The 23463-nt window shown below is 44.5% G+C and overlaps 1 protein-coding gene across 2 annotated transcripts in view; it reads right to left on the bottom strand.

Moving 5' to 3' along the window:
- The window catches only part of PLEKHN1 (pleckstrin homology domain containing N1), a 56752-nt gene that overhangs the window by 28665 nt on the left and 4624 nt on the right, over positions 1-23463 (bottom strand). For both annotated transcript variants that reach the window (XM_083628677.1, XM_083628678.1), the window contains exons 2-4: positions 22090-22189; positions 3557-3703; positions 2380-2460 (exon numbers count right to left, since the gene is read on the bottom strand). In XM_083628677.1, coding sequence (XP_083484803.1) covers positions 2380-2460; positions 3557-3703; positions 22090-22189 — 328 coding nt within the window. The remainder of the gene's footprint in view (positions 1-2379; positions 2461-3556; positions 3704-22089; positions 22190-23463) is intronic.

The raw sequence follows: 23463 nt of genomic DNA, 5'->3' as shown, positions 1-23463 counted from the left end.
CACAGCCCTTCTTGGATTATACAATAAATCTTACAATTATACAATTAGGGATGCTACGCAACAATCAATGCAGATCTCCGTGTGTTGCCATTCTGCTAGATCTATTATTTTCTGTGCATGTGTATGAGCAAATGATTTGGAGTGCTCCAATATATTCCACTGCATGTTAACAGAATCAGGATACAGTGGTACCTTGGGTTACATACGCTTCAGGTTACAGACTCCGCTAACCCAGAAATAGTACCTCGGGTTAAGTACTTTGCTTCGGGATGAGAACAGAAATCGTGCTCCGATGGCGTGGCGGCAGCAGGAGGCCCCATTAGCTAAAGTGGTGCTTCAGGTTAAGAACAGTTTCAGGTTAAGAACGGACCTCTGGAACGAATTAAGTACTTACCCCGAGGTACCACTGTACAATTATCTTGAAACTGAAGCACCTGGCCGCTTTCAGTTTTCCCAAAAGCTTAGCTTTGGAGCACACAGGGGCTGAAAAGCTCCCCTTCTGCGCTGATTGGGCATCTCTAGGGTTCTGTACCATTTTTTTAACACAGCTCTAAGATGCTGGAGACAGGGACCTGCCTTTGTGAAGCCAGATAACTACACCAATCAAGTCAGAGGCAGGAGCAAAGCGGCTGCGATTTTTAGCTTTGAGTACCTGCACACTTGCTCACTCATGCTTAGCCATGGTCTGGCTTAGTGTTCTGTGAAAACCAGGCCATTCTGTGCAAACCAGACACATGAGTTATTCCCACGATGGTATCTATTTGAATAATGACCTGATGCTACCCAAGAAGGAGGCCTAATTGACACAAACAGTAGGGGAGCAAATAAAACTGTTATGGACTCTTTGCAACAGGTGACTCATTGTGATTCAGCCTAGAGGACATTGGAAGCTGCCTTATACAGAGTCAGACCACTGGTCTGTCTAGCTCAATGTTGGCTACACCAGGTGGGAGGGGGTGGGGAGCCTTTTCCAGCCTGAGGGCCACATTCTGTTTGGGGCAACCTTCCAAGGAACTGGTGCCAGTGGTGGGTGGGGCCAGAAGCAAAAATAGTAGCCTGTAAATGCTACTTTTGCAAAGTAGGCTCTCTATCCTCCACCTTATCAGAGTTCAAGCACACATTTTAGCCAGGCAAAAACACTTGGGCTGCTAAGCAGGGCCACTGAGATACGATACGATACGATATCTTTATTGTCATTGTCCCTTGCGGAACAATGAAATTGAAAACTACATAAAACTACATTAAAACTACATAAAACTACATAAAACTACCAGAAAACTACCAGAAAACTACATAAAACATTCAAAACCTCCTAAAAACCCCATTTTAAAAAACACTATACTACAGAGACCCCTAATGCTGCGTTTAGAACCAGAATTGCATTAGCGTAGAAACTGTTTTTCAGGCGGCTAGTCCTGGCCTTTATAACCCTATACCTTCTTCCAGAAGGCAGAAGCTGAAAGAGATCATTTCCGGGGTGCGTACTATCATGTGCTATCTCTGCCGCTTTCTTATGGCACCTGGCAGCATAGATTTGATCTAAGGTGGGAAGAGTGCACCCAATAATTCTCTCTGCAGTCTTTACAACCCTGGATAGCATTGTGCGATATGGCATGGAAGAATTTTGAGGGTCAGATAGAGGGGCCCTTTTTGAACCTTGGGCATGAGGTTCGCCACCTATGCTGTCATTTGATGTTTATGGTCTGTGGGTCAATACAAACAGAAATAACCCTAATGGCAATTTCAAATGAAAGCACAGGATATGTAGGTTTTGTCATGCCACAAAAAAATTGGTTCTCAAGTAAATTCCCCACAATGCACTGGGACTGCTCTCCCATGGGTCCACAGAAGAAATAATTCTCAAAACAGCTACTCTCTGTGCAAAGACAGGTCAAGCCACTTTACAGCAGTTATTTGGAAGACCAGGACCAGGCAGAATGGAAAAGGCATGACTCAGCAATGTCAAGAGAGGTCTGGGGAGGTTTTGCGCCCTGAATGCACCCGCAAAGGCAAGAGGCTTTGAGATCCAAAAGTGCTTTTTCCTTTGTCTTGGTTTGCTGCATGATTCATAAGCATGCAGTGACAAACTCATTTGCCTTGGATAACCAAGGGAAAGAGTAAGTCATTGCAGGGATTGTTTATCTGCATCTCTGGCAGAGGGAACTCAGAAACAATTTATTTATTCAGATTTATGCCTCTGAATACCAGTTGCTGTGAATTGCTGGTGGGCAGTGTGTTGCTGCACTCATGGCCAGCTTGCAAAGCTTCCCAAAGGTCAGCCACTGTGAGAACAGGATGCTGGGCTAGAAGGGCCAGTGGCGTGACCCAGCAGGCTCATCTTGCATTCTTATGGTGTGTTAAGAGTCTGCCATCCTTTACCTGATAGGTGAGTCCATTTGGACCGAGGGATTGAAAATAGAGGTAGGCTTGAAAGAGCTCCAGGTAGCAGTCATTCATCTCCTACAACAGAATGAACACATTAAAAAAATGTATTTCCAGGGGACAGAGATCTTTAACATTATGTACTTCAAAAATGCCTTCTGGGACTGAAGGAGACTTAAAATTAGTAAAATTTAACACTCTAATAGCATAAAGAGAAGGAGGAAACTATACACAATTCAACAGAAAGGAGGAGAAAAGGGCAGTGTTTAAAATGTATAGTGTGGCCGAGGGCCTTCTGGCGGCTCCCACATTGCGAGAAGTGAGTTTACAGGGAACCAGACACATGGCCTTCTCGGTAGTGGCACCCGCCCTGTGGAACGCCTTCCCTTCAGATGTGAAGGTAATAAGCAGCTATCCTATCTTTAAAAGACATCTGAAGGCAGCCCTGTTTAGGGAAGCTTTTAATATTTAATGCTGTATTGTTTTTAACACTCGATTGGGAGCTGCCCAGAGTGGCTGGGGAAACTCAGCCAGATGGGCGGGGTATAAATAAATTAATAATAATAATAATAATAATAATAATAATAATAATAATAATAATAATAATGGCCCAATGGTGTGTATTAAACATACAGGGTCAGCTCAGGACATCCTACTTGATTAAGTGATCCTGATTCTGCACCACTGCTTAAGCCATGCCTTGCTGGATCAGATTCAAAGCCCACACAGTCCTGCATCCTTTGCAAGAATATCATAAACTAACAGGCACTAGACTGGCTATTCAGAAATTTAGGCTCCATCTGTATTATATGCTGAAAGCGGTACTATGCAGTCTCGAACAATCATAGCTTCCTCCAAAGTATTCTGGGAACTGTCATTTGCTAAGGGTGCTGAGAGGTGTTAGGAGACTCCATTCCTCTCCCAGAGTGGTTTAGCAATCAATCCTTCTTCCCAGGCAACTCAGAATTGTAGCTCTGTGATAAGAATAAGGGCACCCTAAGAACTCTCAGCACAAGCTATAGTTCCCATCATTCTTTGGAAGAAGCCATGGTTGTTTAAAATGGCACGATAGTGCTGTAAATGTATAGTTTAGAATCTTGTATCTACGCAGCCTTGACGTTCCTTCTCTCAAAGCAACTTTTGCCATCTGCCTTCCCTCCTCTGCAGAACTCACCTGACACTGCTGAAATTTAAACTTGACCTTGGAGTAATAGATAATCTTCCCCAGGTTCCGCACCACAGTCTTCCTCCTTCCCTTCTTGAACAGGTTTGGGAAACGCTGGTCAAAATTTTCCTTCTCATTTTCCTGGTTGGTGAGGTTCTGCAAAAAAAAAAAAAAAAAGGTTAGAAATATAGCATTTTTATTAAGATAATAATAATAACTAAAAAGTCAAAAATGGCTCATCACAACAGGAGATCAAATCCTTCAGAACCAGCCAGGTTTTTTTTTTTTAAAAAAATGGCATTCAACAAACGTTTACTCAGAGTAGGCTCATTGAAATTAATGAACATGACAAAGTGAGATCCATTCATTTTAATGGGCCTGCTGTGAGTAAAGGTTAGTGGAACAGGACCCAATGTGTTTTGACACAATTTTTTTCTTTTGCGACTATTTCCTATGAATGTTATTTGTTTTAACTAATTTTAATGCTGTATTTTAAATCGTTGTATCCTGCCCTGGAATATGCTGTACTGAATGGAATCGGCATGTTTATAAGTGCCACATAATACTTGCACCTCATCTGTAAGAATTTATTTTCTAGTGTGACAGCACCAACCCTTTGGAACTCCCTGTGTATTGATATCAGGCAGGTGCCTTCACTGTATTCTTTTCGGCACATGGCATAGACATTCTTATTTAGACAAGCCTACCCATATATTTAGAAAGTTCATATGAGCTTTAATTTGTTTTATTCTAATCTACTGTGGTTTTAACTTTCTGTATGTTTTAAATTATGGTTGTAAACTTTTAGTGACACTTTTACTGCTTTATCCTTTCTGTAAACTGCATTGAGGCTTTTTTCTACAGTCAAGCGGTATGTAAATCATATGAAATAATAAGACTAACGGCAGGTAATAAATGTATATTTGGTTGTTATTTTTATAATGACTTTATTTTGGTTAATTGCTTCTGAAAACGGAAGAAGGGGGCCAAAAGAACCAGCCATCTTTTTCTTTTTTGTACTGGCTTCCCAACTGGTAAAACTGAGTTTAGAACTAACTGTACATTTAAAGCACTATGATCCCATTTTAAACAGTCATGGCTTCCCCCAAAGTATCCTGGGAAATACAGCTTGCCAAGGGTGCCGAGAGTTGTTCGGTGACTCCCTATTCCGCTCGCAGAGCTACATCCCTGAGTCCTCTATGAAGAGGGACTGATTGTTAAACCACTCTGGAAAATGTAGCTTTGGGACGGGAACTGCACCCCCCGCCCCCCCCGCAACTCTCAGTACCCTTGACAAGGATTCTTTGAGGGAAGCCATGACTGCTTAAAGTGGTGTGAATGTGGCCTTCAGTTAGGAGTCTAAAAGCCAAACACCACAGGACTCCATTCTTTACTGTGTTGCCTGCTGAACTGCAATTACAGTGGTACCTCGGGTTACAAACGCTTCAGGTTACGTGTTTTCGGGTTGCGGACCACGGGGAACCCAGAAGTACCTGAAAGGGTTATGTCTGGGTTTCGCCGCTCGTGCATGTGCACAAGTGCTAAATCGCGCTTCACGCATGCGCAGAAACACCAAATCACGAGTTTCCACTGTACTGAATTTCACACGTGGTGCTAGTTTCATGTGATGTCAGTCAGTGCAGATCATAGTGAGCTAGATCAGCGTTCCCTAACCTTTTCCCGACCGTGGCCCCCTTCCGACCTCGTTTCCTTCCTGTGGTCACCCATGGGCGTAGCCTGGGGGGCTGGGGAGAAGCTGCCCCCCCAATATGTAAAAATCAATACAAATCTGAGGTTCTGCCCCCTAACAAAAATCCTGGCTACACCCATGCAACCCCGTCCTACCAGTAGAAAGGTAGCTATTTAAATGTTCGGTTTGTAAATAGAAGATGTTTCATTTATATTTTTTATAATTTATACAAAATACAATTACATAAAATGATAGGAACATAATGAAATATTGCTGAAGCAGAAAAACAGAATCACGGAGCTGGAAGGGACACCAAGGGTCATCTTTCTAGTGCAACCCCCTGCAATGTAGGAAACTCAGCTAAAGCATCCATGACAGATGGCCCCCCAACCTCTGCTTAGAAACCTCCAAGGAAGGAGAGTCCAGAACCTCTTGAAGGGTATCCATCTTCCATGTATTATAAAAATTAAACAACACTTATTTGACCCCAGTTATTTGACACAGAGGGGGAAACCTCCAGATACAGTCCAAAAGGTACATAGGGAGTTCTGTATATCTGGGAGATCTGGGGAAAGATCTTGTCATGTGGAAGAGCCCTGGCTTCCTAGATAAAACACTATAACCCCACACACCCTTACCTGGGAGTAAGGCTCACTGAACTCAGTGCAGCTTTCTTCTAAGTAGACAGCTATTTACTAGATGCAAGTCAGCAGTACCAGACGACCCCACTCGGCTAAGTACTGGGGTGGATTTCACCCCGTGCCTTGCAGAGCCAGGCAGACGCTGCCAACGGGCCCAGCACTGGCAGCAGCAACAAGCAGCTCTGGCTCACCCAGCCCTACCCATTGCCACCCTACCACTACACTTACCTGACCTGGGGGTTCTGGATCACAGACTCTACCAGTCAAAACGGGAGCCTCAGCGATCACTGTCTCCCGCTGAAAACAAACCAGGACTGCTCCAAGAAAATGCACATGGCAGAAAGGAGCGCTAGGCCCTGGTGGGCCATCCCCCATAGCCAGCCAATCAGGATTTTTTTTTAAAAAAAATGCTTTCCCTTTCCCCTTTTCACCTCCCTCTGTCGCCACCTAGCCTCGTGCCGTGGCCCCCTATGTATGTGATTTTCACCTGTGGCCCCCTTGGCATATCCTGGGGGGGAGCAGGTGCCATATATAGCCCCCAACTGAGAAACATTGAGCTAGATGGACCAATAAGGCAACTTCCTATGTTCCAATTTTCTAAAGCCCCCTAAAACCAAGAGCCAGCCCAGATCAAGGAAGAGGTAACATTCTCAAAACAAAAAAGCTGGCAACCCTAAATTCATCACAGATGCCTTTCCTAAAGGACAAGTGGTCTGGGGTGTGTGTTTGTTGTACAGTCTCCATGTCAGCCAAGGATTTAAGGTTTGATTACTGCAACCCAGACTCTCTGCTTACAACCCTGGAGAGGAGTCAATGAGGGGGTTTAAAAACAAACTACGGCTAATCTCCTCCACATCCAGCATTGTGATTAACCCAGCTAAGTGGCTTAAGAAGGTGCTAACTTAATTTGAGCCCCAAAAGTAGAGGTTACCAGACTTGGGTGAAAGTCAAGTCCTGCAGCTGAGCTGCAAGTACACATACCCCCTTCCTAATTCTTTGAACTCAGCTGCTTGTACAGCTCTTGCTTTTCCCTCTCAACCGGGACACAAATCTTTACATGCCCATTAGCCTTTACAGTGGTACCTCGGGTTAAGTACTTAATTCGTTCCGGAGGTCCGTTCTTAATCTGAAGCACCACTTTAGCTAATGGGGCCTCCTGCTGCCGCCGCGCCACCGGAGCAAGATTTCTGTTCTCATCCTGAAGCAAAGTTCTTAACCTAAAGCACTATTTCTGGGTTAGCGGAGTCTGTAACCTGAAGCATATGTAACCTGAAGCGTATGTAACCCGAGGTACCACTGTATATGCTAAATCTTTACATGCCCCCACAACCATATTTGATCCGATTTGAAAACAGAAGCCATATGAAGACATCCACACCATCTCTCCACCCACTGGTATGGGCAAAAAGTGGGTGACTTGGAAAAACATTCAACCGCACTGATGCATTTGACAACATGTAAATTCAATGTGAAACACACTCAGGGGGCAATGATCTTGCTGCCTTTTAAGCCAGTAACGTGTACACATGTACATATGGTGTTTATTGGTGATTTGTCTACAGGGATGTTATACGGCAAGCAGCATTCATCCCATGTTCATCCTGATTTACTTGCTGGGTGTTTATATGCCTTGCCATTAGTTATTCATCCATCCTTTTCAAAGCATTTCTCCATCACTTTTCAAACAGCAAAAAGAGATGCAATTTTTAAAAGTTTATTTGTTGTGCTAGAGCACCAGAGCTCTTTAATCCACGTTGAATGTGCAAACCTGAAGTTCTGGTATGTGACTCAATCACTCCCGCAAACTATAGACAGCCTGGAAACAGCCCTAGATAAAAACAATGCAACTTTTAAAATTCCTGGAGGAATATTGCCCTAAATCAGCATGTATTGGGATTTGTATCACGTGGATGACCATTAAGGAGTTGCGTTATCAGGCCACTGGTCCATCTAGCTCACACATTCTACACTGACTGGCAGCAGCTCTCCAGCGTTTCCAGCAGGGGATATTCCCAGTCCTACCTGAAGATGTCAAGGACTGAACTTGGGACCTTTTGCATAAAAAGCAGGTACTCTTACCTCTGAGCTATGTGTGGCATTTGATCATGGGGGGCCCCACCAGTCTAACATGGTACAGTCCAGATAGAGCTTTACCATCTCGTCGTGTTTGCTTGCAAGCACTAAGGTTACGAACAACTCAGAATTTAAATCCCTCCTTGAATAATGTTTGCACAGACACTCAGTGCTGATGACCACTGTTTGGGCAAATGCAGACTCAATTAGCAGCTTTTTGTTTTGTTTCCAAGAACACAGCGAAACACAAGAAAAGCCCTGCTGGGTCAAGCCAATGGCTCATTTAGTCTATCATTCTCTTCTCCCAGTAACCAAAAGAGGCCTGTGGAGAAATGGGTGGTTTTTAACAAGTCGTCCTTTTCTTCAGCATACATAACATTCATTTTTGACCCACAGGTGACTCTGATCAAACAGGTTGGGGAGGTTTTTGAAGAGCCTGCAAAACCTGTTTATCCAGGACCGAGGACAAAGATGCCTCTCGTTGTACAGCTTTCAGCTGTTGTCCTTCTTCCCTTGTCAGAAAGCATCAATCCTGTACTCCCTTCCCCTTCGTCAAACGCATGCAGTGAAGCTAAGTAAAAGCACCAACTAAAGTCCTAGCTTCAAAAAGGGAAAAGTCTTTTGCAGCCTGAAGGAGAGCGTGGGATCAAGTGGCAGGCAGATAGCACAATCCAGGCAGGGCAGGGCCCCGCTGAAGTTAGCCAGTCCTAATCCATATATGCCTGCTTTCTAATAACTGGTGCCAACAGAGACAGCTGCATGAGCCCCCTTGATAGATGAAGGCTCAGCAGTTATTAGCCAGACCAACATTGCCCTGGGTAGTGCTTTGGTTAGCTCACTTCTCAGGAATGGGCCTTCACCTCTCTGCAACAGCCACTTCAGAGACCCGTCAACAGCCAGAGAGGAACCAGTTAACTGGTGACAAGGTGCTAATTACCCACAAGCCCTTTTTATCTTGGGTTTCTCTGACATTAGCTGGGCCTAATTGGATCAAGACATCAGCAAAGCCTACAGACAGATAACACCCTTTGGGCTGCAGGATTTGGTGGTATGGCAAAGGAGAAAACATCTATCTATGCCTTAGGACCTCCTAAGGTATGGAAGGTTGCTCAAGCAAGAATGCAAGATGCATACGTTTTCTTTTGCTACTAGGTCAACTTCCATCAATGCTGAAGGTTGCTGGCCTTTGAGCATCACTGAGTGCTTCCAGACAGTTATTGCTTTTAGGCTGGATTCAATCCCTCCCAATCAGGAAAGTGATGAGGAAGTGTGGGATAAAATTTGCTTTATGTAGAGTTGTCTAACATCTGCACAAACAAATTGGAATGAATGCTCAATAAATAGCCAGTGTTGTCTAACCTCTCTGAAGACTTTGTGCAAACAAACCAGGATAAATCCACAATGAACACGTCTAGATGTGGAGCCAGAGCTTCTCCTCGTACAATTGGAAGCTTTCTAAGGGTCAGCTCACATGTTACTAAAAAGAGAGGTGGCTGCAAGCATCTCTTGATTTCAAGGGCCTTGCTCCTCTCTCAAGCTGCCAGGGAGGTGCTTCTTGTACTAAGTGGTAAGAGAATCTGCACATGTTCAGAGGTACACTTTATTATCACCTCTCATGCTCCAAGCACAAATCCCAACACTGAATTTGGAGGCTAAATTAAGGCCCATATGCTGCTTCTTCACTGAAGAAACTTGGTGTCGCTTTGGAATTGTAAGAAACCGAAAGATCAGTGCCTTTCTGAATCAGTGGTTAAAACCAGTGCACTTTTGAAAGGATCACTCCACCATCTTGATTCAAATGTCATCCAACTGTGTCCAAACACAGATGAAAATCTGCTCCTTGACCTCAGGAGCCATAATGCAAAAGCTGGTTACAATATCTTAAGAGGTGTCCAAATGCACAGCAAACAAAGATATATAGTATTTCCAAAACATACAGTAGATGAAAGCCAGAAGCTTATGCATTTCTGCTACACCAAATTTCCACTAATTCATAATTTGCATTTACCACTGACGTGGGTGGTAGGACTCGAAGCAAAAACAAATAGGGCAATCCTCTGCATATTTACTTGGAAGTAAGACCCAGGGTCAGGGCTGCTGCATACCTGAGGGTCTACTGGGCTTCCTTAGTAGTGGTTACTGGAACTGTGGCTCCTCTGATCAGTACCAGGCAACTACATTTTATACGTCCTGAAATGCCCTAAAGCTCATGAAAGGGATTGTGGGAAATTTAAAATGGTGACCAGTCAACAGTGAGAGTGGTGGGCGGCGGGATTTGAAGAAAGGCTCAGACAGCATCACTGGTAGGCTTTGCCAGACACTGAGGCCTGGCAGCTGCCCCAAGGCCATTCAAAATATAAAAGAAGTAATGTGTAACAGCTCTCTGTTGCTGAACGGATTGCAAGCTTTGGAATCACACTAAATGCTTCGCCAGGAATATCTGCCCTTATAACCAGAGCAAGAGAGAGTTAGTTAGCTACCTTTCCGTTCAAGCTGTCCTGTGGGGGACAGATTAGAATCTACAGGGCATCAGTGAGCATGTTTCTGGAGATGGGAACTGCTAAGCGACAATTAACGATTTCACCGAGGGGCAATTAAAGTGAGGAGAAAGAGATTAAATATTTGCTGCTGGGTTACTGATCACCTGCCAACTCTGAGACAGATAAAAGCGGGGGGGGGGGGGGGATGCAAGCCAGGCAGGACAAAGCTGTTGTGAACACAAAGGCTCAACTGGCAGGGAGGTTTTCCCAGATAAAAGAGATATTGGGGCAACCGCCCCCAACTGCAATTTTGGGGAACTGTTTGGTTGTAGGAAACCGAGCTTCAAATCTTTGCTGAGTCTCAAAGTTCACTCAAGGCTCATCCACACTCACCTTTGCTTTGCACTTTCTAGGCATTTTTTGTTTTGTTTTGGTCCTGGCGTTTTCTCCAGAGAAAACCACATTTTACTGCTAAATCAGAGCAAACGGCAATCGGTTTTCCGTGGATTGCTGTTTGCTCCAATTGAGAGGTAAAACATGCCCTTTCCTGGGGGAAGTGCCAGGACAAAAATAAAAGCTCAAACACAGACCTGGAGAGCCCAGACCTGTGTCTAGAAATGTGGCACAAAATGAAGTGTGGATGAGCTCTCATTCGGCTTAGGTGAGTCACCCTCTCTCACCCTAAGTTACCTCAGAGGATGGTGCTATCCAGATATCCCAGGAAAGGCAGGAGAAAAACATGAAGGAGCAAATCCAGAATCACAGAATTGTAGAGTTGGAAGGCACCCCGAGGGTCATCTAGTCCAACCCCCTGAATTGCAAGGAATCTCAACAGAAGAGATTCTAATACACTGAACAGCAGCTAAACTGACATATTTATAACAGGGATGGTGAACCCTTTTCACACTAAGAGCCACATTCCCCTCTGGGGCAACCTTTTTGGGGCCACTTGAAAGTGGTGGGAGGGGTCAGAGGTAAAAGTAGGTGGAGCAATGAATGCAAATTTCACCTTTGTGCAGTTCCCATGCATACTCACACAACCCTCTCTATCCTCCATCCAGGCACACAAGATGCATGATCAGAGTTCAAGGGTGCATTGCAGCCAGGCAAAAACACTCAGGGAGAGTGCAAAGCAAGGCCAGTGAGGGATGCAACCCAAGGAGAGCCTGGGTAAAGTCCCAAGGGATTCCCCCACTAGCATCCTGAAGTGGTACAGCTGAGACAGAGGTTAACCACCTGAGGGAGAAGAAGGTGGACATCTAATGTAGCTTCCAACATTCCATCCTGCTCTGCACTGTGAGAGCGAAACTCACCCTCTATTGACCTCTCAGGGGCTCAGCCCTCACAGACTTGAAATTCCACAGAGGAGAATGCAATGCGCTCCCCTCTCTCTGCACAGACGAGCTGCGCTCTCCCCCCCAGGGGTCTTTGCACTCTGAAAGCTCTCCTGCCACACGCACAGTGCACTCATCCTAAAGATGAACAGTTATGGTAATGCCCATCTCCTCGTCACAAAGGATGTGCTTTTCATTCGAGCATTTTCCATGGTTCAACACTGAAACAGAGGCACAGCACCCTGCAATCTGCACCACTTGCGCAACTACCACTGGCATCCTATTGTCCTGTACTGCATTGTCCCCAGCCTTAAGGTTATAATTAGTACGTCTGATTATCCAAATTAAGAACATAAGAGGAGCCCTGAAGAAACAGCCTGCTGAATCAGGCCAGTGGCCCATCTAGTCCCACAACCTGTTCTCAACGAGGCCAATCAGATGCAAGACCAGAGTGTAGCAACACACTTTTCACTTGCGAGTCCTAGCATACTGTGAGTCCTAGCATATTGCCTCTGAAAGCCGAGGTAGAATACAGCCATCGTGTCTAGTGGCAACATATAGCCTTGTTCTCTGTGTATTTGTCCAAGGCTGCATGTACGCCATACATTTAAAGCACTCCCCCCCCCCACACTCAAGGAATCCTAGGAAATGTAGTTTGTCAAGGGTGCCGGGAACTTTAGCTTTTGTGGGGTAAACTACAGTTCCAAAGATTCTTTACATGGGTGTGCATGCTTTAAATGTATGGTGCGTGCACAGACTATCCTCTTTTAAAGACACCCAAATTTTTGGCCATCACTATTCTTGTGGCAGTGAATTCCATAGTTAAACTACACACTGCGTAAGGAAGTGCTTTCTTTTGCCTGTCCTGAATCTTCCAACATTCGGCTTCATTGGATGTCTGCTAAGTTCTAGCGTTATATCAGTTACTGCTTTTCACATTGTGTCAAAGCTGCAGATGTTCGCTCGTCATGTGTAGGAGGGCTGATTACGGATCTACAGCTGTGATTTTCAGGACTCTCCCAAGTGATACCACTTGTACTTTTTTCCTGTTTAAAAACGCCAAAACAATGTTGGGATGCACATAAGTTCCTGCTATCATATCAGAGCTGTGGCCTGAGGAGGCACAAACGTAACTTCAAAAGCAACAGCAACTGAGAACCATCTTATCATTTTAGGCTCTCGGTGGGCCCAGAGATCAGGGAAGAGCAAAGGCAGGACCAAGAATGGAATTTATTGCACATGCAAGCCTCAGACAGAAGCATTTAACCTAAAGTTTCTCAGTGCTTAATTATCAAGGGTAACCTTTCATTAGCACAGTCACAGGCTGATGTGTTCCACTTTCTCTGCTGTAGAAGAACAAAGCTGTCCAAAAGGGTCAGAACCCATAATTAGAACATCATGTATACTCTGAGGTTCAGATACATGTGGCCACAAAAGTATACCGCAGTGTTTCTTCATTAAATTCACAATTCTGGGTTATATGTGGAGGCACATGTCTCCACTCGTATACCTGAAAAGATTTGTGTAACAGTGTGAATGACTGGGCTTCTGTATGGTTCTGGCAGGGTCTCCTCTGAAGGCAAAAAATTCTGCTGTGTCAGGAGTGACCAAATGACCACAATCACACCCGAAACAGAGCAGTTATCACATATCTGCAGTGAAGGCTGATTAGGAGGAGAAAAGGCCACTGCAGTAAATCACACAGAGACACAGCAAGTAACTTCCTCTGTTGGTGGATCCTTTTATAATTAATCACACATAATCCTATGCTAGTCTACTCAAAAGAAAATCCCACTGAGTTCAATGGGGCTTTCTGGCACTTAAGTGGGTATATAGGATTATAAACTGACATATTTAAGTATAGATGTTTTGGAGTCCAAAACATCTGCAGGGCAGCACTTTGCTGAAGGCACCATATACAGTGCTGGCAAAGGAAGTGAGAAAACATCTAGCTCTCTTTCAAGAGAATAACTTGGATTCATATTTTAAAACGGCCCCTTCCACCTGCTCCCACACACCCCAGCATGCTACTTATTTTGTGTGTTACTACAATCAGCCACACACCCAAATTTAATTAGACGCCCTTCTGGGCATTAAGTGGCAACCCAGATTTTCATCTTCCCCCACGTTCCCAGGCTTTCCAAGCCAATAGGAACTCACTCGCTTTACGCAAACCACCAGCAACATCCTACTAACTCACTAAACCTGATTGCAGCTTCAGATTATGTCTCAATTGGAATAGCAGAAATCCGAGTAAGGATGGTTGGTGCGAATGGGTCTGTAAAGTTAAGTTCCTGGATTGGTGCATCCTAGAAGCTCCTTTGCCACATTTAAGCAGGCAATGGCAAGAATAGTGTGCCAGTGAAAATGTAGGGGTGTCAGGAATTATTCCCGCAATGGGCTGGCCTTTGCCCTTTAATGTCTCCTGTGTTCAAGAACTCCTGAGGTGTAGAATAATTACACTGGGCAAATTGCACAGATACTATACAATCTTGTTCACATGGGATGATGAAATAATTGTGATTCATTCCAGAAATATCTTTTGCTTTGTCAGCCAGTTCTGCACGTCGTTTCTGCGTCTAGTTTCACAGTACAAATCCTTCATCCCCTGAAAGGCTCATTTTTGTTTTTCACTGATTCAACAGGCAAAAAGAATTGTGAACAGTATAGGCAAGTAAGTGGCTTAGTATCACTGACATACTCAAGAATCAAGAGCGGCAGGGCCCTCCCCTCACAATCAGTCCAAGATATACTAACTATTAGGGGAGATAAAAAATGACATTTGTTTAAAATATTTGAATGTCTCAGGCTCAATCCCCAGTGCACCCAGTTACGGCTGATAAGGCACCCAGTCGAGCATCCCAGACAACTGTTGCCAGTCAGAGCTAGATGGACCCATCATCAGGTCAGATCAGATCCACACAATACATTAAAAGCACATGGCATCCCCCCAGAAAATACTGGAAACTGTAATTTACCCCCTGCCCAGAACTACTGTTTCTAGTACCCTTAACAAACTACAGTTCCCAGGATTCTTTAGGGGAAGTCAAGTGCTTGAAATGCTGCCTATCCATCTTTACCAACTGGAAAGTTCTCAAGGCAGCTTACAAAATATACAAAAAATACAAAAGTGAGAGATGTGAAGTGTTCTTAAAAATAAAATAAAAAATGGTTCTGGAATTCTCACAAAATTCCAGTCAAGCTGAAACCTCACATCAGTAAAAACACCAAGGAGTTTTATGGCACCTTAAAGAGACTTCATAAATATATTAAAACACCTACTTTTATGCATTCAAACAGTTTTGTCAGATGCTCAGACCACAAAAGCTTATGCCACAATACCTTTGTTAAAAGGTGCCACAATATTCTTTTGATTGTTTACATTGCAGGAGACTTATGCAGTTAACCCTCTGGAAATCTTCCCATAATAGCACTACTTCTAGCAGTTTGCATCACAAATGGGTAAATAAACGGAGGAAAGAGGGGGGAATTCCAATATCAGTTGAGATAATTTATCTCAATTTGCCTAATGCAAATTGATTGCAACAATATATTATTCACACACAGAGAGAGGCACCTTCACACTAGGTAGTGTCTTAACTGGTGAATCATAACACCATCTGTGGAAATCTGAGGTCATTTCCTGCTCCATCACTTATCATAATAACCCAAGCAGGGGGTAAAGAAAGACAATAGCAAAGAGAAGGCTGAAGGCATGTGGGAAACAGATCAATAACCTCAAGCTCTTAACATTAATGTGTGAAGGCAGGAATGGGGAACCTGTGTGGCCCTCCAGGTGTTGTTGGGCTGCAAAACTCCCATCAGCCTCAGCCAGCAGGGCCAATGGTCAGCAACGATGGAAGGCATAATCCAGAAAAAAAAGTATTATTATTATATGCTGCCCATCTGGAGGGTCACAGACTGGCCACTCCTGCCTTATTGCAGGGTATATAGTTCCATAATTTAACTACATGCTGTGTGAAGAAGCTCTTTTGCCTGTCCTGAATCTTCCAGAATTCATCTACTAATAGGTTGTACCCGACTAAGGCCCCATAACTCTTTAAACAGGCATTGCCCTTCCGTCCAAGAAGCCTGGGAACTGTGTTTTGTTAAGGGCACTGAGAGTTGAGAGGAAACCCCCCATCACCCTCACAGAACTACAGTTCCCAGAGTGGCTTAACAATTGATCCCTCTTCCCATGGAACTCTGGGAATTGTAGCTCTGTGAGGGAAACAGGGGGTCTCCTCACAACTCTCAGCACGCTATGGTTCTTGGGGAAGACATAATTACTTAAAGCGGTATAAGAGCACTTAAAATCTATTTTATTTATTTCATGTATGCACCGCTTGAGTGTAAAAAAACAAACGAACCCTCAAAGCTGTTTTCGAAGAGATAAAACAATAAAATCAATGGGGGAGGGGACAACAGGCATACTTTTAAAAGCACTAAAACAGATTAAAATTACCTCAACCTTCTAAGCATTTGGGCGGGCGCATCGAAACAGGAATGTTTGCAGCAGGTGCCAAAAAGAGTACAGTGGAGACGCCCGTTTGATCTCAATAAGCAGGGAGTTCCAAACTGTAGGGCATAGCCAAGATTTTGGGGGGGGCAGAACCTCAGTTAGCTATGTATTTTTCTTGATTTTTACTGATTTGGGGGGAGCTGCAACTTCCTCTCCCCCCCCCAGCTATGCCCATGTGCTGCCGCACTAAACAATCAAGTTCTTACAAATGCAAAATGGGTATTACCGTATGTGGCACTTATAGACAACTGAAGTGGTTGAGTGGGCACATGTGTATGGCACAGATGGGGCCTAAAGTCCTACTCAGAGTAGACCTATTGAAATTCATTCCAGTGGTTTCACTTCTGAATAGGACTAGCACTGGATACAATGAATGCAGAACCTGCTCACCGTACCAAAAATGTACAAAGCGCTAACCTCCTACACACACACACACACACACACAGACACTAATGGATTATCAAGGGCCTTCAGGCAGAAGACATTTGGCTGGTGGCCTAAATAGGAAGAAACCAGAGTTTGGGGTTTTCTCACTCCCTTTATCATCACTCAGCAGCATTTCCACCCCTCTGGGCTGTTTGTATTTCTCACAGACACTCATTCATGCCCCCCCACTGCTCCAAGCGTAGGTTTTGATCATTTTGGGTTTCTCTCAGCACCTCGTAAGAGAAAGAGAGAAAGAGGATTTTGAAGCCCAGTTCCTAGCTGGGGGTTGATCCGAGCAAGACATGCACCGACATGTCTCGCTTTGCTCTGCCTCAGCTATAGGTGAGGCTAGTTAAAAATTAAACTCCCTCAGACCTTAGCTAGAACGGAGAATCCAGTGACTTATACTTTAATCACCACAGATGGCCACCATGTCAACTTTGGACAGGCTATTGCGTCACAAGGGGAGGGGGGGGCCCTCTGAATTAAGCGTCTCCTTGAAGACATATTTAAAAAAAGTGTAGTGGAGATAATATTTGTTATCTAAACTTCTCTTCCTTTCTCACAGAGTCAATGTTGTTTTTGCCCCAGGGCATGCGCCACTGTGCTTGGGAAATGCAGCAAGACAGGAAGTGGTTGACATCGGTCAAGGTCCCCAACTGCTATGGGCCCGAATTTCCGCCTTTGCCAAAGGTAATTCACTCTATCTTTTCTCTGCCTCAGGCACACACAATATCACCTGGTATTAAGAACCCTGTCATCCTTTCACAATCTCACTGATAGTATACATAACCCTCATATACGCAATTGTTTGTTACTGGTGGAGTTGCAGGTTTACTATAACTGCTGTAGCTAATGTGTGGCACGAGAGAGTTGACATGAGCACCAACATTAACTCCTCCATTACAGCACAATCGTATCGATTTTTCTCCAGAAGCAAGTCCCACTATTTTCGAGGGCCTTGGGGCAACTCCAGACTGATATTTTATTGCGGGTGCATTCTGCAATGTGTCAGTGGTGTTTTTATCCCAATTTATCAGTTGTTCTGCAACACTACAACATTACTGCTGTCTAGAGGGGCTATAGTGCAACAGAAGTGTGATGAAAACTCATACAGAACATTTGTGGAGTTAAAAGTTACAGGATTTCAGCAGAAAGGTACAGGAGTGGAAATGAAGCACTATGCCTGCCCCCAAACCTTTTGCAGACAGAAGCAGTATTTCATGTGGGATAGTGTAGGAATGCCCCAATAGCCTCGTGAGCACAAATCATCATAAACACAGAATAAAAAGGATGCCTGAATGAGCCTTTACAGGGTAAATGCACAGAAGATTGCAGCTATAGGCAATGTAAACCAGGCATAGGCAAACTCGGCTCTCCAGATGTTTTGGGACTACAACTCCCATGATCCCTGACCACTGGTCCTGTTAGCTAGGGATAATGGGAGTTGTAGTCCCAAAACATCGGGAGGACCGAGTTTGCCTATGCCTGATGTAAACACACCATTTGACCCATCATGGTACTCCATGTAAGTTATTCAAAATAAATTACCACCGTACTCTGGGCTATAGGCATCTGGCTGGCCACTGTGAGAATAGGATGCTGGACTAGATGGGCCATTGGCATAATCCAGGAGGGTCTTGTGTTCTTAACGGTGTGCACATGTGTGTTTATGCGTGCGCATGTAAGTGGCCTACAACAACCAGCCGCAACACTCCACAGATTAAGGTTAAAGGATGCAAGACAGAATCCTTAATGATCTCATAAAAGTATTTAAAAGACCGAAGTTCCTAGAAGAGTTTGGATTTGATATCCCGCTTTATCACTACCTGAAGGAGTCTCAAAGCGGCTAACATTCTCCTTTCCCCTCCTCCCCCACAACAAACACTCTGTGAGGTGACTGGGGCTGAGAGACTTCAAAGAAGTGTGACTAGCCCAAGGTCACCCAGCAGCTGCATGTGGAGGAGAGGAGATACGAACTTGGTTCCCCAAATTACGAGTCTACCTATTCAATTCGCACATATTTTTATTTAATAAGATGTATATATTGCTTAATAATAATAATAAACCCTCTAAGCAGTTTGCATAAAACAATATAAAATATCCATAAGAAAATATAGATAAAATCAAAATGTCAAAACAAGTAGACATATTAACATGGTCAAAATATAAATAAAGCCAACCAATTTCAAAACAGCAAATGTACATATCTGGGCAGGTTTGCCTAAACGTTTTTAGCAGGTGTCAAACACAGTATGGTATGTTAATGGGCAAGGAGACCAAAGACTAGGTGCCCCTTCCCCATGCTGTATAATGTTATATACCCTGTAACATTATACAGCATTTGTGGCTGTGCAAGCAGGCACCCATGGAATAAGGCAAGCCTTCAAATAAAACAAGTGTTGAGGGGAAGTGGGTTATTGACTTGTGGGTTTTCCTCTCTTCCCCCCTTTTTTATTATGTATTTTGTGCTTTTATCTTGTATTTTTAATGTCACAAACCACTCAGAGATCTATGGATGAAAGGCAGCGTACAAATTTAATAAATAAATAAAACAAACATAAATTTTTCAAGAGCAGCACCTTGAATTTGGCCCGGTAACAAATTGGCAACCAGTGGAGATCTTGGAACATGGGTGTAATATGCCAACAGGGTCTCTCACTCGCTTTGAGAGCCAGTGTGGTACAGTAGTTGGGAGTGTTCGATCAGGAGCTGGGAGACCACAGTTCAAATCCCTACTCAGTCATGAAACTCCCTGGGTCTGTAGTTGTTTCTCAGCCTAACTTACCTCACAGAGTCACTGCGAGGATAAAATGAAAGAGAGGCAGAACCATCTATACCACCTTGAGCTCCTTGGAGGAAAGATGGGATATAAATGCAATAAATAAATGTCCACCTCGAGCCCCACTTCCATTTGCATTATAGGCAGAGTCAGTGGCGTAGCGTGGGGGGTGCAGGGGGGGCCGGCCGCACCGGGCGCAACATCTGGGGGGGGCGCTCGCACTCGCAGCTCTCTGCCCCTACCTGGCTCAGTCACTCTCTCTCACTGCAGTGCTGGCTGTGCGAATCCGATCCGAGCCGCCGGGTCGCTGCCCACTGTGGAGGGGGTGGGTGCCAGGCGTGCGGTGCGGAGAGAGAGCGAGGGACTATCTGGGGGAGGGACAGTGCAGCGGCCACGCAGCGCTGAGCGCGGGAGAGAACCACACCAGACCAGACCAGGCAGCAGCAAGAAGAAGCTGGCAGCGGCAGCAGGTTAGGGGTTAGGGGGCGCAAATTACTTGCCTTGCCCCGGGTTAGGGGGCGCAAATTACTTGCCTTGCCCCAGGTGCTGACAACCCACGCTACGCCACTGGGCAGAGTACAGGCACCTCATTTAGAATGTTGTTGTGGAATTCCTGAGCAATCTAGAGTATGTAAAGCTCTTTAAACTCTCTAAAGCACTATAGATGCTAATTATTGCATATAAATGCTACTCCTTTCCAAACATGTAAGTGTATCCCCACACAGCAAAATGATGGGGCTTTCAGCTCAAGCCATCTCTTAGCTTGGGGTGGGTCTCACCCCTTTGAAGACGTTGACTATGGCCTACAAAACATGGAAATTAAAGACTCCAGGCAAAAGGCTACTTCATTGTGATGGCAGCGTCACAGTGTCACAGAAAAAAGCACTTCAGTGGGGCAGGAGAGGAGGCTGGACACATCTGCCTTGTGCGTGTACGAAAAGTAGTTCACCTAGTAGATTAACATCCACGTCGCATGTTTCAAGTGCATGATTTCCCCCAAAGAATGCTGGGAACCGAAGTTCGTCTCTCACAGAACTACAGTTCCCAGCACCCTTAATAAAATACATCACCCATGATTCTGTGGGGACGAAGCCATGTACTTTGAATATGCTCTAACTGCATGGAGTGGTTGTCTCTTGTGTGCATCCCACAAGGCCCAGCTCAATGTTTCCCCTAACAAAACAGACATTGGTAATATTTTTGCAAGTGCAGCGTTTACAGTCAAGGTGGAAAGAGAACATTAAGGGAGGACAAACAAAACTGCTCCCAGCACAAATCCGAGGGTGAGGGAAAAGGTGGCAGTAAAATCTACTTGTGGGTTTGATCCAACATTTCCAGAAGCCCTATCTGACCCTGCCTTGGCTTCTTGGCCATTGCAGTAAAGTGATTTCTTTGGGGGGGTGGGGGGGCGGCACTGCCGCTGATAAAGCTCCTTGGCCAAGGGCACAAGGGACCCTAGGTACATCTCATGTGGAGCCATCTGTGTGCGTTACAGAATTACCAACTTTTGCACCCTGGGAAGGATGAATCAGCCTAATCCATCAACTAGCTTCCTGCTTTCTCAAAAGAACAGGGAGAGCAGCACAATCCCTTCCTCCCCACCTTTTTGTAGTCATAACTCCAGATATACAGGTTGGTGACAGGGCTCTGTCACCATCTCCACCCAGGGAAATACAGCATGAGAACAAGCAAACATTCCTCAATGGAGAAGGGATCTGGGCTGCACACACACCTTTACACATTTAAAGCACACCCTCAAATACTAGGAACTGCAGTTTGTTAAAGGTGCTGGGAATTGTAACTTTGTGAAGGTAAACTATGGTTCCCAGGATTCTTTTGTCTGGGTGAGGGGGAGTTTGCTTTAAATGTGTTAAGGTATATATAGAGCCCTGATCCCCATTCTGAATTCTTGTTTAAAAAGGCTCAGGGCAGGGAAATATTGACTGTGGGCTGGCTAATTTGTTTTATTTTTTAATCATGGGTAATTAAAAGCTCTTGTGCGTCATGATGACAATAGCAAGCCCACTGGCTGGCCAGCAATCATGCTGCAACTTTCACAGTGAAACAATTCTAAAGACTGTCATCCGTAGAAGAAGAACCCTGATAATTAAAATAAAGGTATGGTAATGATGATGATGGTGTTTTTAGATGTCCTAAAAGTCAGCTGTAGCTTTCCTCCTTAAGACCTCTGGGAACTGTAGTTTGACAAGGCTGTTAACTATCCTTAAAACAGGCATGCCATTTCTTCCATTTCCAAAAACTCATTGGGGCACAGCATCAAAATCTGTTTAAACCAGGCTGGCTTAACTAGTTTAAACCAGACTGCGTTACAGCGTGCAGAAGCAATTTTATTTGCGGGTTGAGGATTTGTGCTTACAAATTGCATCTCCTCAGCCACAAACTCAGTGAGTGGCCTTGCTCAAGGCCCTATCACAACCTCAGTTTCTCATCTGTAAACGGAATACAATAGTCACTTATCTCACCTCAGGATGTCCAAGATTAAAAGAGGGCTTGAAGACACACAAAACATTGGATAGCAGAAATGCCACCGACATTATTCAAATTAAGATCGCTATAGGTCTCAGAACACTTACCTGGCCAGGAATATATTGGAGTATCTTGTCTGAGGTAACATCCCTCTCTTGTCCTGGTTCAAAACCAAAAAGGCTGGCTAGCTTTTTTTTGCTCTCTTGTCTGAAAAGCAATTTAAAAAAAAAAAAGAGTCAGGCGAGATCAAAGCAAGCAAACAAATCAAATCAGCAACGCATCAGGGTGGAATTAGCAACTTTTATCACAAGGCTTTTAAGTGTCCGGACCTAATGAACAGCTGGCCATCAATAACATTTAGGCTTAGCGAATTTCTCCTTGGCTTTTTTTTTGGGGGGGGGGGCTTTGTTTCATTTGTCCTTCCACAAAGGAATGCTTCGTTTGTTCTCATTCCTCATCATGGATGGTCAAAGGATTCTGTCTTTCCTAAGGAGAGTGTTAAGGTAATCCTTTTTCTTCTTCACCATTCTCTAAAAGAAAGATGAGGCATGCACGCTCTCTCAGAACACATGAGTTTGAAGATGATGCAACTTTAACGTAAGTAGTATGAAAGCTTAGTATTGTCTACACTAAGTGGCAGCAGCTCTCCAGGGTTTTCAGACATTTCCCCCCCTTACCTGGAAATGATGGGGGTTGAAACAGGCCCCATGTTCTGCCTCAGAATCTCTTTCTCAAGGCCACTGTTGCAACTATTGCTGCAGGGTGCAAACACCCACACATGGATACCCAAAAACAAATAAGAATCTGCTGCATCAGGCCAGAGGCCTATCTAGTCCAGCATCCTGTTCTCACAGAGGCCAACCAGATGATGCCTATGGGAAGTCCAAAAGCAGGATCTGAGCACAACAGCACTGGTTCGTAAAAGTCACCTACGGTAGCTAAATAAGTAAAAGTGATTTCTCTCCCACACACTACACCAACAAGCAATTCAGTGCAGCCCTAAAGGTTGTATCCAACCATGTCTTACACAGAGCAGACCCATTGAAATTAATTGACCTCCACACTCCAATTACTTCCAATGTGCTGCTACCACTGATTTGGGAAGTAATGTACATACGGTGTTAGCCACCATAAAGGTCAATGCACATAATTTTCTCAAAGGAATCCGGGGAACCGTAGTTTGTTATGGATGTGGGGAATTGTAGTTCTGTTAGGAGGAAATTACAGTTATCAGGGTTTGAGGGGCGACAGTCCTGTACTTGAAATGGGTGTGCTTCGAAAGTATCGTGGTTCTACCCAACGTGTTCACAGCCTTAGTCATATTCACTAATTTCAGCAGAACTACTCTGAGTAAAGGCATAGCTTTAGAAACAATCCTAAGTCATTTTTGCTCCCTGATTAGGGCCCCACATAGCATTCCCCCTGGCTAAAACCAACAGTCTTGTTGCACCATTTAAATAACCATTCCTGCCATCCCTGAT

Source organism: Podarcis filfolensis (assembly GCF_964270895.1).
Source record: "Podarcis filfolensis genome assembly, chromosome: 8".
NCBI classification, from domain to species: domain Eukaryota; kingdom Metazoa; phylum Chordata; class Lepidosauria; order Squamata; family Lacertidae; genus Podarcis; species Podarcis filfolensis.
Note: the sequence above shows the minus strand (reverse complement) of the source record. Positions and strands in the feature narration are given on the sequence as shown.